The following is a 15,904-nucleotide window of genomic DNA, read 5'->3' as shown; positions in this document are numbered from 1 at the left end:
CTGAGCAGGGAAGCCCCGTGTCTGTGCCCTCAGGGCCCCTCTGCCAGGGCTACACAGCGGGGGAGGGACCCCAACAACCACTGTCACCGGAGTGGGTGGGGCTGAAAAGGGTGGGGTCATTGTCACTGGAGTGGGTGGGGTCCATTGTCCCCTAGGTGGGTGGGGCTTATCAGGGTGTGGCCATTGTCCCCAGAGTGGGTGGGGCTTAAAAGGGTGGGGTCATTGTCACCGGAGTGAGCGTGGCTTCAAAGGGTATGGCCATTGTCCCCGGAGTGGGCGGGGCTTATCAGGGTGTGGCCATTGTCACCGGAGTGGGTGGGGCTTCAAAGGGTGCGGCCATTGTCACCTGAGTGGGTGGGATCCATTGTCCCCCAGGTGGGTGGGGCTTAAAAGGGTGTGGCCATTGTCCCCAGAGTGGGCGAGGCTTATCAGGGTGTGGTCATTGTCCCCGGAGTGGGCGGGGCTTATCAGGGTGTGGTCATTGTCCCCGGAGTGGGCGGGGCTTATCAGGGTGTGGCCATTGTCCCCGAGGTGGGCGGGGCTTATCAGGGTGTGGCCGCTGTCCCCAGACTGGGCCTGGCTTCCCAGGGCAGGCCTTGACTCCCAACTCCCCCCTCCCCACTTGCCCATGGCCCCCTCCCCGTTCCGGCCGTGTCACCCGAGGGACAGTGGCCGTGTCCCCTCCCCGTGTCCCCAAGGCCAGGCTCCAGCCAGGGTCAGCGGCTCCTTTATTGGGGTCAGGGCAGTGTCCCCACCCCGCTGTCCCCTGTCCCCACCCCGCTGTCCCCTACACGTCGCTCTCGGCCACGGTGCCACCCTTGGCGGGGTCACCCGGGGGTGTCCCCTCCGTGCCCAGCAGCTCCTGGGACGCCCCGGCCTTGTCCGGAGGCTCGTCGCTGGGGGTCCGGTCCCCTCTGGGGCCAGCGGAGGGCGTGGCCCTGACGATGTCCCACCACAGCACGCCCTGGGGCCGGCGCTTCTGCCGGGCTGGGCCTGCCGGGAACCGACAGGGTGACAGGGGACAGGGACAGGGGGACAGGGGGACAGGGACAGGGTCAGGGTGCCAGGGTGACAGGGAGGGGTGACAGGGTGACAGGGACAGGGGGACAGGGACAGGGAGAGGTGACAGGGACAGGGGGACAGGGTGACAGGGTCAGGGTGACAAGGAGGGGTGACAGGGACAGGGTGACAAGGAGGCGTGACAGGGTGACAGGGACAGGGTGACAGGGACACGGAGGGGTGACAGCATGACAGGGTGCCAGGGTGCCAGGGACAGGGTCAGGGTGCCAGGGTGACAGGGAGGGGTGACAGGGTGATGTGCCAGGGTGCCAGGGTGCCACCGAGGGGTGCCAGGGTGCCAGGGCCAGCCCCTCCGGCTCACCTGGCAGGAGGCTGAGCAGGGCCCCCGTCCCCACCGTGCCGAGGGTCCCCAGGGCGCCGTAGTACAGGTAGGACACGGCGTAGAGGTCACCCAGGATGGCCGGGCTGGGGGGACACGGGTGTGACGTCACAGGGAGTGGGGTGTGATGTCACAGGGAACGGGGACGGGGGTGTGACGTCATAAGGGACAAAGGAAGCAGTGTGATGTCATAAGGACAGGGAATGGGGTGTGACGTCACAGGGAACGGGGACATGGGGTGTGACGTCACGGGGACTGGGGACGGGGGTGTGACGTCACAGGGAGTGGGGACGGGGATGTGACGTCACAGGGAATGGGGACGGGGGTGTGACGTCATAAGGGACAAAGGAAGCAGTGTGATGTCATAAGGACCAGGGACAGCGGTGTGACGTCACAGCTGACAGGGACAGGGGTGTGACATCACAGGGAATGGGGACAGTGCTGTGATGTCACAGGGCACAGGGACATGGGTGTGATGTCACCACAAGCAGAGACGGGGGGGTGACATCACAGGGAACAGGGACAGGGCTGTGACATCACAGCTGACAGGGACAGGGCTATGACGTCACAGGGCACAGGGCTATGATGTCACAGGGCACAGGGACGGGGCTATGACGTCACAGTGAACAGGACAGCGCTATGACGTCACAGAGAGCCGGGACTGGGCTGTGATGTCACAGGGAGCAGGGCTATGACGTCACAGGGCACAGGGCTATGATGTCACAGGGCACAGGGACAGCGCTGTGACGTCACAGTGAACAGGACAGCGCTGTGACGTCACAGGGGACAGCGCTATGACGTCACAGGACACATCACCCTTCCCGGAGCCGCCCCCCGGCCGCGCTCACCGGGGGCTCTCCGGGGGCCCCGCGGTGCCATCGGTGCCATCGGTGCCCATGGTGCCCATGGTGCCCATGGTGCCCATGGTGCCAATGGTGCCGATGGTGCCGATGGTGCCGATGGTGCCCATGGTGCTGTTGGTGCCGATGGTGCCGATGGTGCCGATGGTGCCGATGGTGCCCATGGTCCCGTTGGTGCCGCCGGTGCCGCCGGTGCCGTTGCGGGGCGGGCACAGCGCCCCCGAGGTGGGCAGCACCCCCATGGCGGCCGCGCCGGGCGGGTACAGGGTGGCCCCCACGGCCACCCACAGGGCCAGCGCCAGCCCCACGGCCAGGCCCCCCAGCACCCCCTGCCATGGGGACGGGGGGGCTGCACTCAGCGGGGAGGGGGTGGGGGCTGCGGAGAGCTCCCCATCCCAAATCCCCCCCATCCCAAAATCCCCCATCCCAAAATCCCCCATCCCCCAAAATCCCCATCCCAAAATCCCCATCCCAAAATCCCCATCCCCCAAAATCCCCATCCCAAAATCCCCCATCCCAAATCCCCCCATCCCAAAATCCCCCCCATCCCAAAATCCCCCCATCCCAAAATCCCCCATCCCAAAATCCCCCATCCCCCAAAATCCCCATCCCAAAATCTCCATCCCAAAATCCCCCATCCCAAATCCCCCCATCCCAAAATCCCCCCCATCCCAAAATCCCCCATCCCAAAATCCCCCCATCCCAAAATCCCCATCCCAAAATCCCCCATCCCAAATTCCCCCCATCCCAAAATCCCCATCCCAAATCCCCCCATCCCAAAATTCCCCATCCCAAAATCCCCCATCCCAAAATCGACCCCCATCCCAAAATCCCCATCCCAAAATCCCCCATCCCAAAATCCCCCATCCCAAATCCCCCCATCCCAAAATCCCCCATCCCAAAATCCCCCCCATCCCAAAATCCCCCATCCCCCAAAATCCCCATCCCAAAATCCCCCATCCCAAATCCCCCATCCCCCAAAATCCCCATCCCAAAATCCCCTCATCCCAAAATCCCCATCCCAAATCCCCCCATCCCAAAATCCCCCATCCCAAAATCCCCCATCCCAAAATCCCCCCATCCCAAAATCCCCCCCATCCCAAAATCCCCCATCCCAAAATCCCCCATCCCCCAAAATCCCCATCCCAAAATCCCCCATCCCAAAATCCCCCATCCCAAAATCCTCCCATCTCAAAATCCCCCATCCCAAAATCCCCCATCCCAAAATCCCCCATCCCAAAATCGACCCCCATCCCAAAATCCCCCATCCCAAAATCCCCATCCCAAATCCCCCCATCCCAAAATCCCCATCCCAAAATCCCCGATCCCAAAATCCCCCCATCCCAAAATCCCCCATCCCAAAATTCCCCATCCCCCAAAATCCCCATCCCAAAATCCCCCATCCCAAAATCCTCCCATCTCAAAATCCCCATCCCAAAATCCCCCATCCCAAAATCCCCATCCCCAAATCCCCCCCCAAAATCCCCCATCCCCAAAATGCCCCAACCCCCACCCTCCCATCCCCAAAATCCCCATCCCAAAATCCTCCCATCCCCAAATCCCCCCCATCCCAAAATCCCCCCTCCCCAAAATTCTCTTTCCCCGACTCCCCCCCACTCCCAAAACCCCAAATCCCCAAGCTCCCCCCACTCTCAGCAGTGCTGCAGCGGGGCAGAACCCCAAAACCCCAAAACCCCAAATCCCCGTGACCCCAAACCCCAGACCCCACTCACGGCCGCGCTTCAGCGGGGCTGAACCCCAAATCCCCAAATCCCCATGACCCCAAATCCCCCTAAACCCCACTCACGGCCGTGCCACAGCGAGGCAGAACCCCAAAATCCCAAAACCCCGTGACCCCAAAGCCCCCTAAACCCCACTCCCAGCAGTGCTGCAGTGGGGCAGAACCCCAAAACCCCAAAACCCCAAATCCCCATGACCCCAAACCCCAAACCCAACTCCCAGCAGTGCTGCAGCGAGGCAGAACCCCAAAATCCCCAAAACCCCAAAATCCCAAAATCCCAAAACCCCAAATGCCCGTGACCCCAAATCCCCCTAAACCCCACTCCCAGCAGTGCTGCAGCGAGGCAGAACCCCAAAATCCCCAAATCCCCAAAACCCCAAAACCCCATGACCCCGAATCCCCAATCCCTCGCTCCCAGCAGTGCTGCAGCGAGGCAGAACCCCAAAATCCCCAAAACCCCAAATCCCCAAAACCCCAAACCCCAAAGCCCACTCACGGCCGTGCCACAGCGGGGCAGAACCCCAAAACCCCAAAACCCTGAAACCCCATGACCCCAAATCCCCCCAAACCCCACTCCCAGCAGTGCTGCAGTGGGGCAGAACCCCAAATCCCCAAAACCCCAAATCCCCAAAACCCCAAACCCCAAAGCCCACTCACGGCCGCGCTTCAGCGGGGCAGAACCCCAAAACCCCAAATCCCCATGACCCCAAACCCCACTCCCAGCAGTGCTGCAGCGGGGCAGAACCCCAAATCCCCAAAACCCCAAAACCCCGTGACCCCGTGACCCCGAATCCCCAATCCCCCACTCCCAGCCATGTTGCAGCGGGGCAGAACCCCAAACCCCAAACCCCAAATCCCACTCACAGCTGCGCTTCAGCGGGGCTGAACCCCAAAACCTCAAATCCCCGTGACCCCAAATCCCCCCAGTCCCACACTCCCAGCCATGTTGCAGCAGGGCAGGACCCCAAATCCCCAAAACCCCAAAATCCCAAATGCCCGTGACCCCAAACCCCACTCACGGCCGTGCCGCAGCGGGGCAGGAACATTCCCAACACGAAGGCGCCCAGCAGGGGCCCGCTGATCACCCCCATGACCGTGAAGGAGCCCTGGGGGGGCACAGACTTTGGGGTTTTTGGGGTTTTTGGGGTCTTTGGGGTCTGAGGGGTCTGAGGGGTCTTTGTGGTTTTGGGGCTCTTTGGGGTTTTTGGGTTCTTTGGGGTCTTTGGGATTTTGGGGCTGAGTCTTTGGGGTCTTTGGAGTCTGAGGGGTCTGAGCGGTTTTGGGGCTCTTTGGGGTTTTTGGGATTTTGGGGCTCTTGGTCTTTGGGGTCTTTGGGATTTTGGGGCTCTTTGGGGTTTTTGGGTTCTTTGGGGTCTTTGGGGTTTTTGGGGTCTTTGGGATTTTGGGGCTCTTTGGGGTCTTTGGGATGTTTAGAGTCTGAGGGGTCTTTGGGGTTTTTGGGGTCTTTGGAGTCTGAGGGGTCTTTGGGGTTTTTGGGGTTTTTGGGGTTTTTGGAGTCTTTGGGGTCTGAGGGGTCTGAGGGGGTCTTTGGGGTTTTTGTGGTCTTTGGGGTTTTTGGAGTCTTTGGGGTCTTTGGAGTCTTTGGGGTCTTTGGGGTCTCAGGGGTCTCAGGGGGGCTTCAGTGGGTTCCTGGCACAGCCCCAAATCCCCGTCCTCGAGGGCTCTCCCAGTGCCAGCGCAGCGTGGCCGTGTCCCTGCTTGGATGGGCACTGACAGCCCAGGGGGGGTTTGGGGTTTTTTATAGGGCAGAAGGTGAGGGAGGGGATTTGGGGTCTGGGGGGGGCTCTGGAAGGTGCCTGGCACTGCCCCAAATCCCCGTCCTCGAGGGCTCTCCCAGTGCCAGCAGAGCGTGGCCGTGTCCCTGCTTGGATGGGCACTGACACCATGGGGGGGATTTGGGGTTTTTTATAGGGCAGAAGGTGAGGGAGGGGATTTGGGGTCTCAGGGGGGCTTCAGTGGGTTCCTGGCACAACCCCAAATCCCCGTCCTCGAGGGCTCTCCGGGTGCCAGCGCAGCGTGGCCGTGTCCCTGCTGTGTCCCCGCTCGGATGGGCACTGACAGCCCGGGGGGGGGGTTTTGGGGTTTTTTATGGGGCAGAAGGTGAGGGAGGGGATTTGGGGTCTGAGGGGGCTTCAGTGGGTTCCTGGCACAGCCCCAAATCCCCGTCCTCGAGGGCTCTCCCAGTGCCAGCGCAGCGTGGCCGTGTCCCTGCTTGGATGGGCACTGACACCATGGGGGGGATTTGGGGTTTTTTATAGGGCAGAAGGTGAGGGAGGGGATTTGGGGTCTGGGGGGGGCTCTGGAAGGTGCCTGGCACTGCCCCAAATCCCCGTCCTCGAGGGCTCTCCCAGTGCCAGCAGAGCGTGGCCGTGTCCCTGCTTGGATGGGCACTGACAGCCCAGGGGGGGATTTGGGGTTTTTTATGGGGCAGAAGCTGAGGCAGGGGATTTGGGGTCTGAGGGGGCTTCAGGGGGTTCCTGGCACAACCCCAAATCCCCGTCCTCGAGGGCTCTCCCGGTGCCAGCGCAGCGTGGCCGTGTCCCCGCTGTGTCCCCGCTCGGATGGGCACTGACAGCCCGGGGGGGGTTTTTGGGGTTTTTTATGGGGCAGAAGGTGAGGGAGGGGATTTGGGGTCTCAGGGGGGCTTCAGTGGGTTCCTGGCACAACCCCAAATCCCCGTTCTCGAGGGCTCTCCCGGTGCCAGCGCAGCGTGGCCGTGTCCCTGCTTGGATGGGCACTGACACCATGGGGGGGATTTGGGGTTTTTTATAGGGCAGAAGGTGAGGGAGGGGATTTGGGGTCTGGGGGGGGCTCTGGAAGGTGCCTGGCACTGCCCCAAATCCCCGTCCTCGAGGGCTCTCCGGGTGCCAGCGCAGCGTGGCCGTGTCCCCGCTGTGTCCCCGCTCGGATGGGCACTGACAGCCCGGGGGGGGTTTTTGGGGTTTTTTATGGGGCAGAAGGTGAGGGAGGGGATTTGGGGTCTGGGGGGGTCTCACCTGCAGGACGCCCCCCCCCAGCAGCGAGGACAGAGCGGCCACGGTGATGCACGAGGTGCCGAAGGTGAGAGCTGTGGGAATGTGGGAACGGGTCGGGATGGGATTTATGGGATGGATGGGATTTATGGGATGGGGTGGGATGGGATCTGTAGGATGGGATAGGACCCGTGGGATGGGATGGGATCCATGGGGTGGGATGGGATTTATGGGATGGGATGGGATCCATGTAATAGGACGGGATCTGTGGGATGGGATGGGGATGGGATGGATAGGATTGGGGGGATGGGATTTGTGGGATTTATGGGATGGCACAGCCCGGCACATCCCAGTTTGGAATAACACATCCCAGGCTGGGGTGTCCCATCCCAGCCGCGGGTGCCACATCCCAGCTGAGGGTGCCCCATCCCAGGTTGGGGTGCCCCATCCCAGGTTGGGGTGCCGTATCCCAGGTTGGGGTGCCCCATCCCATGTTGGGGTGCCCCATCCCAGGTTGGGGTGCCCCATCCCAGCTGAGGGTGCCCCATCCCATGTTGGGGTGCCACATCCCAGGTTGGGGTGCCCCATCCCAGGTTGGGGTGCCCCATCCCAGCTGAGGGTGCCCCATCCCATGTTGGGGTGCCACATCCCATGTTGGGGTGCCCCATCCCATGTTGGGGTGCCACATCCCAGGTTGGGGTGCCCCACCCCAGGTTGGGGTGCCCCATCCCATGTTGGGGTGCCGTATCCCACGTTGGGGTGCCGTATCCCAGGTTGGGGTGCCCCATCCCAGGTTGGGGTGCCCCATCCCATGTTGGGGTGCCGTATCCCACGTTGGGGTGCCCCACCCCAGCCGGGGTGCCCCACGCCAGCCGCGGGTGGCACTCACAGAGCCCTTTGCCGATCAGCGCCAGCCTCCTCGGGGACAGCGCCGGCAGCCGCGGCCGCACGAAATCCTCCACGGTGACGGCGGCCATGGCGTTGATGGACGTGGACGCCGTGCTGGGCACCGGGAGAGCCCGGTCAGCCCCGCGGGGGCACCGCGGGTGGCACCCCCTGCGCGGGGTCCCTGCGCCGGGCACCCCCTCCTCACCTCAGGGTCCCGCTGTAGGCGCAGGCCAGGAACAGCCCCGGCACCCCCGGGGTGCTCTCGAAGATGTCCAGGACCAAATAGGGCATGTACTGTGGGGGGAGGGGGGTAAAGGGGGACCCCAAAACCTTCCGGGACCCCAAAACCTTCTGGGATCCCTTTATTCCCCAGCCCGCTGCCTCAGGGGGTGCTGGAAGGGGATGGGACCCCAAAATCCCCCCTGGGACAGCCTCAACCTCCCACCCCACGGCCTCAGAGGGATCAGGATCCCAGGGGACCCCAAAACCTTCTGAGATCGCCCCAAAGTCTCATCCTGCTGCCTCAGGGGGTGCTGGAGGGATCAGGACCCCGGGGGACCCCAAAATCCCCCCTGGGACAGCCTCAACCTCCCACCCCACGGCCTCAGAGGGATCAGGATCCCAGGGGACCCCAAAACCCTCTGAGATCCCCCCAAAGTCCCAGCTCGCTGCCTCAGGGGGTGCTGGAAGGCGACAAAACCCCAAGGGACCCCAAAATCCCCCCTCAACCTCCCAGCCCACAGCCTCAGAGGGGGGCAGGACCCCAGGGGACCCCAAAACCCTCTGAGATCGCCCCAAAGTCTCGTCCTGCTGCCTCAGGGGGTGCTGGAGGGATCAGGATCCCGGGGGACCCCAAAACCCCCCTGTGACCCCAAAACCCTCCCATCCCACCACCTCAGGGGGTGCTGGAGGGGGCCGGTACCATGGGGACCCCAAAACCCCCCCTGTGACCCCAAAACCCTCCCATCCCACTGCTTTTGGGAGGTGCTGGAGGGATCAGGAACCTCCGGGACCCCAAAACCCTCTGGGACCCCCTTCAGTCTCCCACGCTGCTGCCCCAGGGGTCCTGGAAGGGGCAGAACCCTGTGGGACCCCCAAAACCCCCTCTGACCCCACTGCGTTGGGGGTCCTGGAAGGGGGAAGGAAGATCCCCGAGGGACCCCAACCCAGCGGGTCCTGGAAGGGGGAAGGGCCCTGTGAAACCCCAAACCCCGGGGGGGGTCCTGGAAGGGGGAAGGGCCCTGTGAGACCCCAACCCCTGGAGAGGTCCTGGAAGGGGGAAGGACCCTGTGAGACCCCAAACCCCGGGGGGGGTCCTGGAAGGGGGAAGGGCCCTGTGAGACCCCAACCCCTGGAGGGGTCCTGGAAGGGGGAAGGGCCCTGTGAAACCCCAACCCCTGGAGGGGTCCTGGAAGGGGGAAGGGCCCTGTGAGACCCCGACCCCTGGAGAGGTCCTGGAAGGGGGAAGGACCCTGTGAGACCCCAACCCCTGGAGAGGTCCTGGAAGGGGGAAGGACTCTGTGAAACCCCGACCCCCGGGGGAGTCCTGGAAGGGGGAAGGGCCCTGTGAGACCCCAACCCCTGGAGAGGTCCTGGAAGGGGGAAGGATCCTGTGAAACCCCAAACCCCGGGGGGGGTCCTGGAAGGGGGAAGGGCCCTGTGAGACCCCAACCCCTGGAGAGGTCCTGGAAGGGGGAAGGACTCTGTGAAACCCCGACCCCCGGGGGGGTCCTGGAGAGGTCCTGGAAGGGGGAAGGATCCTGTGAAACCCCAAACCCCGGGGGGGGTCCTGGAAGGGGGAAGGACCCTGTGAAACCCCGACCCCCGGGGGGGTCCTGGAGAGGATCCGGACCCCAAGGGACCCCAACCCTCTCTGTGACCCCACTGCTCGGCAGGTCCTGGAAGGAACAGAATCCTGACGGGACCCCAACCCTGGCTCTGACCCCGCTGCTCGGGGGGGTCCTGGAAGGGGGAAGGGCCCTGTGAGACCCCAACCCCTGGAGGGGTCCTGGAAGGGGAAAGGACTCTGTGAAACCCCAACCCCTGGAGGGGTCCTGGAAGGGGGAAGGACCCTGTGAGACCCCGACCCCCGGGGGAGGTCCTGGAAGGGGGAAAGACCCTGTGAGACCCCAAACCCCGGGGGGGGTCCTGGAAGGGGGAAAGACCCTGTGAGACCCCAACCCCTGGAGGGGTCCTGGAAGGGGGAAAGACCCTGTGAGACCCCAACCCCTGGAGGGGTCCTGGAAGGGGGAAGGACTCTGTGAGACCCCAACGTCCTGGAAGGGGGAAGGGCCCTGTGACACCCCAGCCCCCGGCGGGGTCCTGGAAGGGGGAAGGGGGGTCCGGGGGGGCCGTACCTGGTCGGGGGCGGAGATGGCCCCGGCCAGGAGGGGGTCGCAGTCCCGGTAGAGCGCGAACATGACGAGGCCGCAGGAGACCGCGCTGCTCACGATGCAGAACAGCCCCACTTGATTGACCAGCAGCGCCCTGCGGGCACCGGGGCTCAGCGGGGCCCTGCCAGGGTCTGCGCAGGGCAAAGGAAGGGGTGGCAGGTCCTGGCAGGGGGGTAGGGGTCATTGGGGGGGCTCGGGGCTCAGTCCGTGCTGGGGCTGTGCAGGGTCCGTGTGGGGATTTCGGGTGAATTCAGGGTTCAGAAAGGGGTGCGGGGTCCTTGAAGGGTCTGCGCAGGGCAAAGGAAGGGGTGGCAGGTCCTGGCAGGGGGGTAGGGGTCGTACAGGGTCCGTACAGGGGTGCTGGGTCCGTGCAGGGGCTGTATAAGGGCAATGCAGGTCCTTGCAGGGGTGCAGGCGCAAGGCGGGGGTGCAGGGTCCTTGCAGGGTCTGTGCAGGGGGTTCAGGTCAATTCAGGGTCCGCGAAGGGGTGCAGGGACCTCGTAGGGTCCTTGCAGGGTCTGTTCAGGGGCCGTGCAGGGCTTTCAGGTCAATTCAGGGTCCATAAAGGGCCGCAGGGTCCTCCCAGGGGTGCTGGGTTCATCGCAAGGTCCTTGCAGGGGTATCAGGTCAATTCAGGGTCCAGAAAAACCTGCAGGCTCTGTGCAGGGTCCTTGCAGGGTGCCAGCTCCTTACAGGGTGCAGGAGCCGTACAGCGACCCACGCAGGGAACAGAGCAGCACCCAACGCATCCCCTCACCCCCCCCGTGAACCCACAGAGCGGGATCCGGACAATTCCCGGGATCCAGGCGATCCCTGGGATCGGGAGCAGCCCCGGACTCACATCTTGGCCTCCCTCTCGCTCCTGCAGGCCACGTAGCGCTGCACCTGCGCCTGGTTGACGCCGTACATGGAGAGCCACACCACGGTCCCGCCCAGCAGCAACGTCCAGGCCGTGTAGCGGCTCCGCGGGTCCGGGTTGAAGCTGGGCACGGACCCCCGGTGCCAGGGGGAGGGGTCAGAGGGGCTGGGAGTGACCCCCAGCATCCAGGACAGGGGGGGAGAGGGGCTGGGAGTGACCCCTCAACAGGGGGGAGAGGGGCTGGGAGTGACCCCAGAATCCAGGAAAGGGGGGGAGAGGGGCTGGGAGTGACCCCAGAGCCCAGGAAAGGGGGGGAGAGGGGCTGGGAGTGACCCCCAGAATCCCGGAAAGGGGGGGAGAGGGGCTGGGAGTGACCCCTCAACAGGGGGGAGAGGGGCTGGGAGTGACCCCCAGAATCCAGGGCAGGGGGGGAGAGGGGCTGGGAGTGACCCCAGAGCCCAGGGCGGGGCGGGGAGAGGGGCTGGGAGTGACCCCAGAACCCAGGACAGGGGGGGAGAGGGGCTGGGAGTGACCCCCAGAATCCAGGGCAGGGGGGGAGAGGGGCTGGGAGTGACCCCCAGAATCCAGGAAAGGGGGGGAGAGGGGCTGGGAGTGACCCCAGAGCCCAGGGCAGGGGGGGGAGAGGGGCTGGGAGTGACCCCCAGAATCCAGGGCAGGGGGGGTGAGGGGCTGGGAGTGACCCCAGAACCCAGGACAGGGGGGGAGAGGGGCTGGGAGTGACCCCAGAACCCAGGACAGGGGGGGAGAGGGGCTGGGAGTGACCCCAGAGCCCAGGGCGGGGCGGGGAGAGGGGCTGGGAGTGACCCCCAGAATCCCGGAAAGGGGGGGAGAGGGGCTGGGAGTGACCCCAGAACCCCGGGCAGGGGGGGAGAGGGGCTGGGAGTGACCCCCAGAATCCAGGAAAGGCGGGGAGAGGGGCTGGGAGTGACCCCCAGAATCCAGGAAAGGGGGGGAGAGGGGCTGGGAGTGACCCCAGAATCCAGGACAGGGGGGGAGAGGGGCTGGGAGTGACCCCAGAGCCCAGGACAGGGGGGGGAGAGGGGCTGGGAGTGACCCCAGAGCCCAGGGCGGGGGGGGGAGAGGGGCTGGGAGTGACCCCCAGAATCCAGGAAAGGGGGGGAGAGGGGCTGGGAGTGACCCCAGAATCCAGGACAGGGGGGGAGAGGGGCTGGGAGTGACCCCAGAGCCCAGGACAGGGGGGGAGAGGGGCTGGGAGTGACCCCAGAACCCAGGACCGGGGGGGAGAGGGGCTGGGAGTGACCCCAGAGCCCAGGGCAGGGGGGGAGAGGGGCTGGGAGTGACCCCAGAATCCCGGAAAGGGGGGGAGAGGGGCTGGGAGTGACCCCCAGAATCCAGGACAGGGGGGGAGAGGGGCTGGGAGTGACCCCCAGAATCCAGGAAAGGCGGGGAGAGGGGCTGGGAGTGACCCCCAGAATCCAGGAAAGGCGGGGAGAGGGGCTGGGAGTGACCCCAGAATCCAGGACAGGGGGGGTGAGGGGCTGGGAGTGACCCCTCAACAGGGAGGGGAGAGGGATCCACACGCTGTGGGTTTGGGGGAGAAAAGACCCCCAAAACTCCAGGACAGGGAGTGAGAGAGGCTGGGATTGACCCCACAGAACCCCGGGGCAGGAGGAGCAGGGTCCGCACCCCGCGGGGTTTGGGGGGGACACAGTGACCCCCCAGCACCCCCGGATAGAGGGAGCAGGGTCCGCACCCCGCGGGCTTTGGGGGGGACACAGTGACCCCCCAGCACCCCCGGGACAGGGGGAGCAGGGTCCGCACCCCGCGGGGTTTGGGGGGGACACAGTGACCCCCCAGCACCCCCGGGACAGGGGGAGCAGGGTCCGCACCCCGCGGGCTTTGGGGGGGACACAGTGACCCCCCAGCACGCCCGGGGCAGGGGGAGCAGGGTCCGCACCCCGCGGGCTTTGGGGGGGACACAGTGACCCCCCAGCACCCCCGGGACAGGGGGAGCAGGGTCCGCACCCCGCGGGCTTTGGGGGGGACACAGTGACCCCCCAGCACCCCCGGGACAGGGGGAGCAGGGTCCGCACCCCGCGGGCTTTGGGGGGGACACAGTGACCCCCCAGCACCCCCGGGATAGAGGGAGCAGGGTCCGCACCCCGCGGGGTTTGGGGGGGACACAGTGACCCCCCAGCACCCCCGGGACAGGGGGAGCAGGGTCCGCACCCCGCGGGGTTTGGGGGGGACACAGTGACCCCCCAGCACCCCCGGATAGAGGGAGCAGGGTCCGCACCCCGAGGGGCTTGGGGGGGACACAGTGACCCCCCAGAACCCCGGGACAGGGGGAGCAGGGTCCGCACCCCGCGGGGTTTGGGGGGACACAGTGACCCCCCAGCACCCCCGGGACAGGGGGAGCAGGGTCCGCACCCCGCGGGGTTTGGGGGGGACACAGTGACCCCCCAGAACCCCGGGACAGGGGGAGCAGGGTCCGCACCCCGAGGGGCTTGGGGGGACACAGTGACCCCCCAGCACCCCCGGGACAGGGGGAGCAGGGTCCGCACCCCGCGGGGTTTGGGGGGGACACAGTGACCCCCCAGCACCCCCGGGACAGGGGGAGCAGGGTCCGCACCCCGCGGGCTTTGGGGGGGACACAGTGACCCCCCAGCACCCCCGGGACAGGGGGAGCAGGGTCCGCACCCCGCGGGCTTTGGGGGGGACACAGTGACCCCCCAGCACCCCCGGGATAGAGGGAGCAGGGTCCGCACCCCGCGGGGTTTGGGGGGGACACAGTGACCCCCCAGCACGCCCGGGGCAGGGGGAGCAGGGTCCGCACCCCGCGGGCTTTGGGGGGGACACAGTGACCCCCCAGCACGCCCGGGGCAGGGGGAGCAGGGTCCGCACCCCGTGGGCTTTGGGGGGGACTCACTCGGCGAAGTTGACCCTGGAGCCGTTGGCGGCGATGCTCAGCACCTCGGCGGGACCCCCCACCAGCTGCACCCCGCGGATGGCGATGGCGACAAAGCCCGCGAGCATCACAAACACCTGGAACACGTCGGTCCAGATGACAGCCTTCATCCCGCCCTGCGCCACAGCGAGCCGGGGCTGAGCTCCGGGAACACCCCCGGGGACACCCCCGGGGACACCCCCCGGCTCTCCCTCACTCACTATGGTGGTGTAGAAGGTGCAGATGACCCCCGTGGACAGCAGGGACGCCCAAATGTCCAGGCCGGTCACTGGAGAGGAAGGGGAGGTGCTGAAGGGGGGGAAATGTCACCTGGAGAGGGGGGACAGGGACGAGGAGCAGCCCCCTCGAGCCACCCCACCTTGGTTTAGGATCAGGGCGGGCGCGTAGATGACGATCCCCGTGTAGAGCATCTGTGGGAAGAGGGGTGACAGCAGGTGACCCCGCGGGGATTGCGCTGCCCAAAAAAGCTCGGGCTGGGCAAACACGGAGGTTTTCACTCCAAACAGCGCTCCCGCCGCGCTCCGCTCGCTCGGAGCCAGGCAAAATACGAGCACGGGAACGAGGACGCTTGCCAAGGGCTCAGGGGCAGCGCTCCCCGCCGTGTCCCCGCGCTGTCCCCGAGCCCCGCCACACGCACCGTGGCCACCACGTACTGCACGGTCCCGCACAGCCGCACGCTCCTGCTGAAGCGCCGCTCCAGGTACTGCGACAAAGGACAAGGAGAACGTCGGGGGCCACCCCGGCACCGCCACACCGCCATGTCCCCTGCCATGTCCCCTGCCATGTCCCCTGCCATGTCCTCCCCCGCCGCGCCCACCTCGTAGGTGCTGGTGAGCCCCAGGCGGTAGAAGACGGGTAGGAAGAGCTGCGCCGTGAGCACGGTGTTGATGAGCTGCGCCAGGCACATCCAGAGGAATTTGGTTCCGTAGCGGAACGCCTCGGCCGGCACTCCCAGCACCTGGATGGCCGACATGAAGCTGGCGGACAGCGAGAGCCCCACGGGCAGCGCCGACATCCGTCTGCCCCCCGTGAAAAAATCCTCCGAGGTTTTCTGGCCGCCCTTGGCCAGGCCGTGGAAGAGCCCGATGCCCGTGGAGATGAGCAGCATCAGCCCGAAGACGCCGTAATCCCACAGGCTGAAGGTGAGGTCCCGCACGTCCCGGAGTCCCTCCGGAGCTGACATGGTCACTTCAGGCTGGGGACAACCCCAAACCGGGCACCTGAGGGAGGACGGGGATGCGGGGACTTCAGGCGAGGTTAGGCCGGGGCTCGGCGGCAGCGACGCATCCGAGGGAGCGAGAACTCCTTGGAATGGGCGCTCCAAGGGGAAAGCAGCGAGCGCGGAGCGGGGAGCAGGGTTTTTGTGCCCCACCCCGTGCGGTCTGTGCCCTTCCCAGGCAGGAGCTGTGCCAAGGGGTGCAAAAGGGCAGAGTCCGACGAGGAACAGCCAGAATTTGGCGGGGGAATTGCCCCAGGAGCAGCCAGAATCTGACACGGGAATTTCCCCGATCCCTCTCGGTTTGGAGCGGGGAGCAGCCCCCGGTCCGGCTGCTCCGGCCAGCGGCTCCAGGGAAGCGTCAGCACCCAAAGGACACGGCCGGGAGGGAGCGACCCCTCCCCAAACCGCCACAAACAAGGAGGGGCAGAGCCTCCGGCGGAGCCAAATTTATCTCCAGCCGAGAGCAAAAAACAACAAACCCGAAGGAAACCTTTACCCAGAAACGAGCAGGTTGTTTGCCGGCAGAGCGGGACAGACCGGCTGCCGAGCCCGGGGAGCCGGGCGGGGGCTGCCTGGGGGTCCCTGGGGGTCCCTGCGACGTT

General features: G+C 65.8%; 1 protein-coding gene across 1 annotated transcript; it reads right to left on the bottom strand.

The window, feature by feature from the left end:
* Positions 1-787: 787 nt before the first annotated feature.
* Positions 788-15,667, bottom strand: SLC5A5 (solute carrier family 5 member 5). Its single transcript, XM_032092354.1, has 14 exons — positions 14,901-15,667; positions 14,721-14,786; positions 14,442-14,493; positions 14,284-14,351; positions 14,045-14,199; positions 11,116-11,256; positions 10,239-10,368; positions 8,087-8,175; positions 7,883-7,995; positions 7,018-7,088; positions 5,016-5,106; positions 2,248-2,608; positions 1,382-1,485; positions 788-993 (listed from the first exon to the last, which is right to left on the bottom strand). Exons 1-14 carry the CDS (start codon positions 15,264-15,266, stop codon positions 788-790), a joined length of 2,013 nt encoding a protein of 670 aa, XP_031948245.1. The 5' UTR covers positions 15,267-15,667.
* Between the last annotated feature and the right edge of the window lie 237 nt (positions 15,668-15,904).

The sequence above is a fragment of the Corvus moneduloides genome, chromosome 28, assembly GCF_009650955.1.
Source record: "Corvus moneduloides isolate bCorMon1 chromosome 28, bCorMon1.pri, whole genome shotgun sequence".
Lineage (NCBI taxonomy): Eukaryota > Metazoa > Chordata > Aves > Passeriformes > Corvidae > Corvus > Corvus moneduloides.
This window is presented reverse-complemented; position numbering and strand designations above follow the sequence as displayed.